The sequence below is a fragment of the Carassius carassius genome, chromosome 15 (assembly GCF_963082965.1).
Source record: "Carassius carassius chromosome 15, fCarCar2.1, whole genome shotgun sequence".
NCBI classification, from domain to species: domain Eukaryota; kingdom Metazoa; phylum Chordata; class Actinopteri; order Cypriniformes; family Cyprinidae; genus Carassius; species Carassius carassius.
Window position 1 is genome coordinate 18,564,556 of NC_081769.1, and position 10,637 is coordinate 18,575,192.

Sequence of the window (10,637 nt, forward strand, 5' to 3'; positions counted from 1 at the left end):
AAAAGTGTTGGAATTTCTCCGACAACACAAGCTGGCACCATCTATATAGGGTCTAGCTTAAACAGTATATCAGGCCAAGGCACTTCTCTCCCTGTCTCTCAGATAATACATGTCCATTAGCAGCAAAAGGAGGACACCACACAAGATCAAAGTCTCAAAGAGACAGAACATCCTATACATCCCACACAGGAAATAGAGCTATGCGTGTGTGGATGGGTGTGTTTCTCTAGAGAAAGTAGCTTTTCCATTAAACAATTCTGTATGTGTAATATTGAAAGCCAAAACAATATGATTTCCGATCCACATTTGATGCCTCACAACAGGCGATGCTAGAAACGCAATATCTCCCAGCCGGGCTAATACAATTGCACAAACACAGTAAAACCCCCATATTCCGCAGTAATTCAGTTTGCCCGTTGAAGAGTTGGCGCAGGTACCGAGTTGGAGGTATTTTCAAGAGGGCACCCTGAGGTTAAGTCCAGTGAAAAAGAACAAAATACTGTTTTTTCCTCAACCACAGCTATATCCACCCCTGCATTCCTCATCGAACACTAACCGGAGTGAACAACTCCCCAACAATATGAGTAAAAAACATGTCCAAGAGAAAACATGGATGCAGTCCAATTACCACATGCTGTGTCTTTATGCTTCAATAGCATTAGTGAGGTGAATCAGCTGCTTACTGTACATAATAAAATATATTTTATATGCAGGTCAATAAAAGCACAGCGATTGCTTTTTTCAGGGCTCCAGATGGCAAATAGGCACAAATGCAACAAAGAACAAACGTGTGACAATTTAGGAACTTTATGACTCATTATCTTGTGAGCTCCAGTGATTTGTGAAACAACTCATGAACTAGTTGACGAATTAGTCAATAATATTAACAGTAAGCAATTTGAATCAGACTCACTCAGTTTACAACTGAACTGCAAAGACTTATAATATAGAAGGCAAATACAATAAGGATCACGGTCACTTAACTTAAGCAAGCAGCACTCAATAAGCTTAAAAGTTTCTGAACAACCATATCAAGTAGTTCTCTGATTTGGCAACTAAAAAGTACATTAGCTGCTAAATGTTTCAATTATTATTATTTTTAAATACAATGGCTATTTTGTCTTGGCACTGGTATACAATTTGCTTGTAAGAAGGCAGTAGATGCTGTGTGGCTCCAAAACTTCTTTGATAAATAACAACCTATTTCTTCGGACTCCAAGAAAACAAATTTACACATGGCAATTAAAACTTCATTTTATCTTCCAAAAGACACATTCAGGCCACTGGCTGGCATACAGACTGGCAACATACTCGCCCTCTAATAACGCAATGGTGCCTGCATGCATGTGCATGGGTGCACAAAACCAGGCATGCAAAGGATAGGGAACTGGTGAGTGATATTGATGTGGTCACGCTGAGAGAAGCGCTATTGGCCAATGTGGAGGTGTGAGATAATGGAGTGTACTTGCTGATAGCATCTGTATGGTGGGTATTAGCCAAATATCCAGGCAAGCGAGAAAATATGGAAACTCTCTCTTCGCCGTGTGCAGCAGGACGGCTGGGAAGCCAGACCTGCGCAATCACACAGAGAAATCTGAAACTCATAATATCACTAAATTATAATATTAAACAGGCGACAAAATATGACTTTCTCCAAGGTAGATTGAAAGGTTATCCCATACCAGGTCTGGCCAAAATCCACCGCTCAAGACCCGTTTTATAAGATTATATCCGTTTCATGCTTAGTTCATAAACTTATATCAGCTGGGACTTCTTCAAAGAATCCGAATGGACCTCACCGAATCGGGAACAAGCCATAGGACAGAGTCTGCCTGTAAAGTTTTTCTATGAACCTCCAAAATCTCTTCATGCCCACTGGGCCAGGTGGCCTTTACAGTACAGACTGATAGGAAACCACTGAGGAAAGAGGAACATCTCCTGAACAGTTACAAACTGAGCAATTTCAGAAGTAAGTTTTCTGTCACATATGTAAGCCAATGAAAATATTGCAATACAAAGAAAGGAAAATGTGCCATCAACAACAAAAATGTTACATGGGAATTAAAAGCAGCGACTATATCTAGCTCTGCGAGGGTATGTTTCTCGGAACATATTTCACAGTTGCACAGCAGGAAAAATTGTGATAAGGACATAGTTGAGGTTGTAGAGTACAAAGTTGAGGAATATTTCCTGTTTTCGCAACATTTTGTTTTGATTTATGCAGCCTAACTGTTTCTTAGGTCATCAACATTATCGGGAAATGCCCGTTCATGACAGCGTGCTGCAGATTCCTGAAGATTACTGGCAGCACAGACAAAAACAAACCTAAAGTAAATATAGTTCCATTCATATGGATAATTATACAATGTATGATGTATTAAGCTATACAGTCAACCACATAATAACCAGTGAGCGAGCGAAAGCAGCAGGGAGTTCACTTTTTTACTTCCCTTCCAAAACGAGCCTGAGAGTGATTATATCGGAGTAGGTTTGTTGATTATAGTTCACAGGTTCTCTTAGCTAATGATCTATAGAAGTAGTAGGGAGATTATCTGAAAATTGTTGAAGTCCTCGCCAAGCTCAAGGTGTGCTTAGGGGTCCAATCACAGCAGCCCTGATTGAGCAAAATTACAGTGGATCTTCAAGCCTTCATTTAAATTTGCATGCGCATGGTTGCGTCTGCTACCGTGCTGCCTGAGAGGTCCGATCCCGCCTCTTGCTGTTGAAACGACGAGAACACATACTACGTTGTATCTGGGGTGTGTGTGTGGGGGGTTGATGCGCTTGTATGCATGAATTAACACTCATGCGATCACACAATCCACCATTACACACAAACACAAATTATTCAAAGTTCCTGGGGTATTAATTGATGGTTTATTTCAAAATGAGCAATTAAAAAAAAAACTGTTATTTGCATCCTGTTCAGAAACATGTAGCCGTGAGAGGTAAAAGGGAGGTGTTGAGAAAGAGGCACTTGGAACTTCAAGAGTATTAGAAATGTGTTCAAACTTGTTGAGTAAGTGACTCACACAAGAGAGATGAACACACATAGATATAAAAAGCTGAATTTGGAAAATGTAGAGGTTTTATATCACTGAGGTACTTAAAACCTTTACCTTTCAAACTTGTGCCTATAAGGATCATTGCTGCTTTTCCCAAAAGAATCATAAGCCTAAGCTAATCATAGCTCCTTTGGTTTCAAAGGGTCTAGGATGTATTTAAGTTTACTATGCTTTTGGGAAATGCAGCCCAGTTCATCCAAAAATGAAACTTTTGTCATCACCCTCATGTTCTTCCAAACCTGTACAACTTCTTGTCCTGGAGAACGTACTATTCACTCTTTTCCATGAAGTTAGAAAGGGTGTAAAATGAAGGTTTCCGGCTTCAAAAAGGGAGCAAAAGCATAGTAAAAGTGGAGCACACTCTATGTCAAATCTTCTGAAGCAATACGATAGATCTGTATGGCAAAAAATTATTAAAAATGATTTTGTGAAAGTCTCATCAGTCTTAGTTCTTCTTGGCACAAGAATGTCCAATTCCTGAATAAATAATTATTTTAAAGATAAAACTTTTCTGAATCTGATTCAGTTAACAAACCCAGTCTAAATGATTTGTTCAGGGTCCTTGAGCTCAACTCACTGATTCGGTCAATAAGGGTAAAAAAAAATAATAATAAATAAAAATAAAAAATTCAATGAATCAGTAATGTTCAAAAAAATCATATTTTCACACTATTTAATTCTTAATACTCGGAATTAGCTTTTATTTTTCATTTTACTTTAAGTTTTAGTAATTGTGTCATGATCTGCTTTTTTATATATATATATATATATATATATATATTTAATTTAGTAATTTGTAGCCTTATCTTCAGAATATCTATTTTCGTGTTCAACAGAAGGAAAATCATACAGGTTTGGAATGACATAAGTGTGTGAAGTTTCATTTGTTATGAGAAAAAAAAAACTCTGTGTTTGTAAGTTAAGTCAGACATCTTCACCTTATGTTCACACTCAGCCGTTGCATCAGGTTTCAAACTTTTAGGTTAAGATCACAAGAAAACATGAGGAAATAAAGCAGTGAGCTGAGAGAGTGTGACAGATAAGAGAGCTTTATCCACTTGGCAGGCCATCTAAAATGTCAGCTGATAAACAAAAAGCAACAAGTTTCTCACAGCAGTTCACGGCTCAGTTACTGAAAGGCACTGGAAGACATGAGTGGAAATTTTTATATATGCACACACGCGCACACACACAGATGCATCTCAAAAAAATGTTATAATGGGAAAAAACTTTTATTTTTTCATTTAAAATGTATAACATTTAAAGTAAAACATATCAAAAGTTTTTATTTTATTTTGATGATTAGAACCAGTATCTCAAAACATTGTAATATTTCCTAAGATCAATAAAAAATATTTGCGAAAACAGAAAAGCACAAGTCCTTTAAAGTATTATGCACTCAATTCTTGGTCGGGCTCTTTAAGCACAAACGACAGCATCAGTGAGATGTGGCATGGAAGCGATCAGTCTGTGGCACCGCTGAGGCATTATTGAGCCTTCAGCTCATCTGTATGGTTGAATCGACTGTTTCTCATGAAAATATCTCCATGACTCCATATGGGGTTCAGGTCAGGCATGTTGGCTGGCCAATCAAGCAAAGTGATATCATGCTCAGCAAACCTTTTGGAAGTGGTTTTGGCACTGTGGGCAGGTGCTAAAGTCGTACTGGAAAAGGAAATCAGCACCTCTATAAAGCTTGTCAGCAGATGGAAGCATAAAGTGCTCCAAAGTCTCCTGGTAGATGACTACAATGACTTTGGACTTGATAAAACAATGGGCCAACACCAACAGATGTCACAACACCTTAAATCACCACTGACTTTGGAAACATCACACTGGACTTCAAGCAGCTTGGATTCTGTGCATCTCCAGTCTTCCTCCAGACTCCAGACCTTGATTTACAAATTAAATGCTCTGAGAAAAAGTCCAGTTAATTTTCTCCTTAGCTCAGGTAAAATGCTTCTGATGTGGTTTCTGTTTCAGAAGTGGCTTGGAAGCCCTTTTCCTGAAGACATCTGAGCATGGTGACTCTTGATGCACTGACTCCATCTTCAGTCCACTCCTTGTGAAGCTCTCCCAACCCAAGGGTTTGAATCAGCTTTGTTCAACAGTATTCTCAAGCTTGCAGTCATCCCTGTTGCTTGTCCACCTTTTCATACCCAATTTCTTTCCTTCCAGTCAACTTTGCATTTAAAGGTCCCATTTTCACGCTTTTTTGAAGCTTTGATTGTGTTTACAGTGTGCAATATAACGTGTTCATGTTTCGCGTGTAAAAAAACACAGTATTTTTCACACAATTCACCTATCTGTATACCGCTGTTTTCACTGTCATAAAAACGCGCTGATGATTTCCTTGTTCTATGAAGTCCCTCCTTCAGAAATACGTAACGAGTTCTGATTGGGCCAGCGGTTCCTGTGTTGTGATTCGACAGCAGCTGAGCACAGGCTGCCCTCCTGGAAACGTGATTGGACTAGTTTTGGACAAGTTTTGAGAAACAAGTGGGCAGGAGCATGTGCTGGAGATGTACTTATAATCACAGGAGCGTTTTTACTGACGAGATGCGCATGAAAATCGCATTCGTTTTTTTGCACAGCCCTAACATCTAGTTAACAAAGCTAAACAGTGTTGCCCTTTGTGCAATAAGTTACAGAAACTGTTAAACGCACCAACTTAAATAATTAAAATACACTTACCGGTTGTGGTCCATTAACAAAGCCTTCTCCAGACAAAGAGGGAACTGCTCCATCTTTCAAGAATAATCTTTGTGCGAATCCGGCATTAAACTGATTGAGAATGAGGAAGTTGTCCTCAGCAAGCTGTCCTCAGCAAAATGTGCTGCACATAGTTTTACATGTGGGTTATAATTTTTGGGAACCGAGTTAAACAAATTATAACCATTAATCTCCAAGTACAGCGTTCCTGGGAAGGCCAAACAAAGATGATTGGACTCAGAGATGAAAATAACAGCGTTTCGACGACATGGCGACAAACCGAAACGCAGCTCTTCCTCTTCTCCATCGGAGCGCAACAAGACCACGCCCCCCTGTTTGTGTATTCATGTGGGCGGAGGTTAGTCAAAAAACTGTTTTAGTGATGTCATTACTGCAGGAACTAGAGGGATGTAGTCCAAACGGGTCGTTATTTGTAGGCGAATTCTGTTAAATAAAATATCTCGCTTGGCATTGAACTTTGAGCTTTAAAATTTTACAGATATTTATACTCTAACAACAACATTACACTAACTAAAGTTTAAAACATGTGATCACGAAGAACGGGACCTTTAATATGCTTTGATACAGCACTCTGTGCACAGCCACCCCTTTCAGTAATGACCTTCTGTGACTTACCTTTTTTGTGGAGGGTGTCAATGATAGTCTTCCCCATTATTTAGGTTTAAAAGAACAAAAGATACCTGGAATTTATACTGTAGGGACGATCATTTAATTAAACTCAAATGTAAATATTTTAATATTTTGATATACTGGATTTTTGACTTTCATGAGCTGTAAGCTCTAATCATCAAAAAAAGAATAAAAAAAAAAACTTTTGAAATGTTTTACTTTACATATAAGGAATCAAGAATATATGAAAGTTGAACTTTTGGAAATAAGTTTCAAAACTAAAATTAAAATACCACACAAATATCACACATACACACCAAACACACAGTTGGACAGAAACCTAAAAGTCTTTCTCCCACTCTTTCCAAAGTGATGTGATGAAACACTGCAAGGTAAACATGACTACCTTGCAGCACTCATGTCTCCAATAACCAAGCCTCATTAATCTGGTTACAGTACACTATTTGGTGTAAACAGCAAATCAATGTCTGTTACGCATTCATTGTTTGCAGCACTGGAGAACTGTGAAGCCAAGGATTTTACGTTTAGTCTGCAGATGTCTTTGTCTAATTCTGTTAATAAACCACATCACTGTATAACAATATTAAAAATGACTACACTGAATGCAAGTGTAGATTTGTGTACGTGTTAGCATGCAAAAAAAAAAAAAAGAGAGAGAGAAAAAGAAAAATCAGTGAGCCCACAAGCTAAGAGCAAATTAATCTCTCATCTCTATCGTATAAATAACAAACTGAAAGCCAAACAAGAATTTGTAAAACCTTAAAAAGCCATCTTTCTCTGATGAGAAATTAATGAGCTATGACAAAACAACTTGTTTCAAGCATTTTAACAATTTGCATGTCACTACATGAGGACTGTTGCTGAAACAAGTCTATATGGATGGCTTCCCGTGTCCGAGGCGTTCTGAGAGGGGCGGAGCACAGCTGGGCCTCCAGGCTGTCCTAAATTAAACAGCCAGTCCAGACCAAGATAACACCTGGAGTGACAGGTGAGCGTGCCATCATCTGACAAATGACACCAATTAAACCATCATAGAACCAGACAGAGGACAGATCTGTGGCACTACAGGAAGAGAGATGATACGCACACATCATTAACATTGATTTATTCAATTAGTGCTACGTTCAGCACTAATTGATCAAACCTAGAGAAATTGTTCACCAGACTGTAAGGAGCGGAAGGGCATTGGATTTTACAGCATATAGTTGATTCACCCATTCAATGGATACAAAAGCTCTGACCCCTGATCCCAATTAATGAAACTGGAACACAGATACAAGATAATTACTAACTGCTGCCGCTTCACACCGAAGCTGTTTGTTTATCTTTTGTTTTGATCCTCTTTGTTTGTTTTCCTCAGTCTCATCCTGCAAACATCCATAAAATGGACATACATTGCAGCACCTGAAATCACCAGTATTAAGCATTATTTATATAGCATTTTATAAATTAGCTTATTGTATATTTTAAATTTTCTTTAAGGTTTCGTAATTTTATATGCTTTTGTACTTTTTATTATTTTTTATTTTATTTATCTTTTAAACCCATTGTTTTAGTAATATTAAATAAACCTTTTATTTTTCAACTTTTTTCAATGCAGTTGAAAAAAAGTTAATTTGTCAATGTTTTTTATTTTATTATTATTTAGAATTATTCAAATTAACAAAATATTTGTATTTGTTTTAGTTAACGATAGCAACACTGGAAATCACACATTTTGTTTGTTTGTTTGTTTTTGTCCATATTAAAACAAAGTATGTTAAGCATGCATAAAGTATGAATACAATCTAGACTTAACTACATCTGACCTACAACAGCAGTTGAATCACTGTTTCCCATCAATTACAAATATGACATTCCTCTCCTATGGCCTCATGGGATAGAAAAGCGTCCACTTAATGCACACTTTATTTATGCATGATAATTTCTAAATGCTGTGTAATCAAAACTACTAATTATTTGACATACTGCTTACCAATGAAGTTGCCATATATACTTAATGCTGCAGCCTGTTTCATCTGTGACTCTGTAAAATACCTTCAGCACTGACTGAAAATCTATATAAATTAAACATTGTTGTTATTGGTTATAATAATTCAGTTGCATGATCATGTGATTACAAAATGGCTGCGCCCATAAGGTGACAACCTGCCCTAATCAGAATAAAACAGCTGTTTTTCTTAATCTTCTTCTACTGTGAGTGCACATAATTTACATAATACTTATTAAAACACTAGATAAAAATTCGTATATGCATAAAACTTTCATTATCAGAAATGACTGAGTGTACCTTTAAGGATAAATAGATCAAAGTTTGACTGGTGGTGTGGGAGGACAGGATACCACGCTCAAACCCTTTAATAAGTGCAGGTGTGTTTTAGGCTCTCAGACATGAAGCAACACAAATCTGGGAGCGTTTTGGGGCTTAGTCATTTCACATTCACTGGGCTGAGATCCTGAAGAGCGCCGCGCTCTGAATTACGCACAGAGGACGCAACCGCAATCCTGCGTAATAAGGTTAATTGGAAACAGTCAACACGATGAGTATGAATTAAATGTAATTGTGATCTTACCGTGTGTTTGTAGAGTTCCAGTATACAACGTGTCTCTTTGCTGTCGTTGACATAACGTGTATAAATAGAGCCAGAAGTCTCATCATAGCGCAAACTCCAGAGCACCTTGGCACATTCATGACTAAAGTTGACTAGCTCTTGTGGGAGGCGGATATAAGTTCAAACCGAGCTGAGACTCAGTTTTGAGTCAAGACCAGTTGAAGAACTTCACTGGACTAGAGGAGAAACCCAAATCCCGAGTCTTTAAGAAATCTGAGCGCATTTACTAAGAAACAGAGGCATGTTCTGCTTAATAAATGCAAGAGGTTACATGCTTAAGTTTAGAAAGATGCGAAACATATGCTGACGTGTGAGACCATTTCATAAAGAAACATTATTGCGATTTCTTGCGACGTTTAGTATTTCCTTGTGAAGATTTGAGAAGTATTCCACTTTACTGACATGAAAAGAACTTGTTTTTCTTCAAATGTAAATCCAGTGTTGGTTTATAAGGTCCGAGTTTGACAACAACTCCAAACTTGTCATGAAAGGAAAAAGAGACAATTGTTTGTAGTCGCAGGACGCTCTCAATCACGGCCGTTGATGGTTGACAGTGATTAGGAGTGACTGGAGTGCGTTTCAGAGCAGGGCGGAGGACACGGGGGCGTGTCGTTAAAACTTTGAACCAATCAGTGATATAGGGGGTGTGACCAACATTCCTTAGTTTTTGAAGGTGTGCTGCACACACAGTGCCCTGACTGCTCCACTTTCGATAAATGTGGGACAAAAGTCTAAGTTTTTTTTTTTTGACGATAGAGTAAGTTTTAAACAATTATGGTGACCACCCCAGTTTCTTAAATAAAAATTATTTTGCCAAACATATATATATATATATATATATATATATATATATATATATATATATATATATATATATATATATAAAAGAGTGAATACTGCAGTAATCAGTTCTTCACTGTGAATTGATGGATTATGAAATTTATATTGTGTATATAAATAAATTATTTAATTTAAGGAAATTAAGTTTTTTTTATACAGGGACACATTAAATTGCTCAAAAGTTATGATAAATACATTTATAAAAAAATACAGTTGGGTTGAACTTTCTAGTCCTAAAATAATCCTCAAAAAATGTAGCAACGTTTCAACAAAAAATATTAAGCAGCATCACTGTTTTAAACAGTAATAAGAGTAATAAGCAATGTATGTTATGGCATCAAATCAGCATATTATAGTTCTTTCTGAAGGATCATGTTACACTGAAGACTTGAGTGATGACTGTCTGAAAATTAATCTTTGCCACAGTAAATAAAATTACATTTTAAAATATATATTTAAAAAAAGTATATTAAATTTACTTTATCTTACTTTTTTTTTAGCTTAACGTGATTTAGTTAAAAAAAGTTTGTTGTTGAAATTGTTAAATTTCACAATAATGCTTTTTTTTTTTTTTCTTTTGATAAAATAAATGCAGATTTGGTGCACATGAGATACTTTTTAAAAAAATTTTGACTCCAAACTTTTGAATGGAAGTGTGTGTGTGTGTATTAATGTACGTGTGTTTAATATATTATTTTCAATAATATACAATTATATCATGTTTCAATTATGATCATGTTTTTGTTTAGCTATTGTC

At 36.7% G+C, this 10,637-nt stretch overlaps 1 protein-coding gene across 1 annotated transcript in view; it reads right to left on the bottom strand.

Moving 5' to 3' along the window:
- The window catches only part of si:dkey-246i14.3 (ephrin A4), a 47,365-nt gene extending 38,197 nt beyond the window's left edge, over positions 1–9,168 (bottom strand). The window contains exon 1 of the mRNA XM_059567756.1: positions 9,002–9,168. Coding sequence (XP_059423739.1) covers positions 9,002–9,120 — 119 coding nt within the window. The 5' untranslated portion in view covers positions 9,121–9,168. The remainder of the gene's footprint in view (positions 1–9,001) is intronic.
- Positions 9,169–10,637: the final 1,469 nt, after the last annotated feature.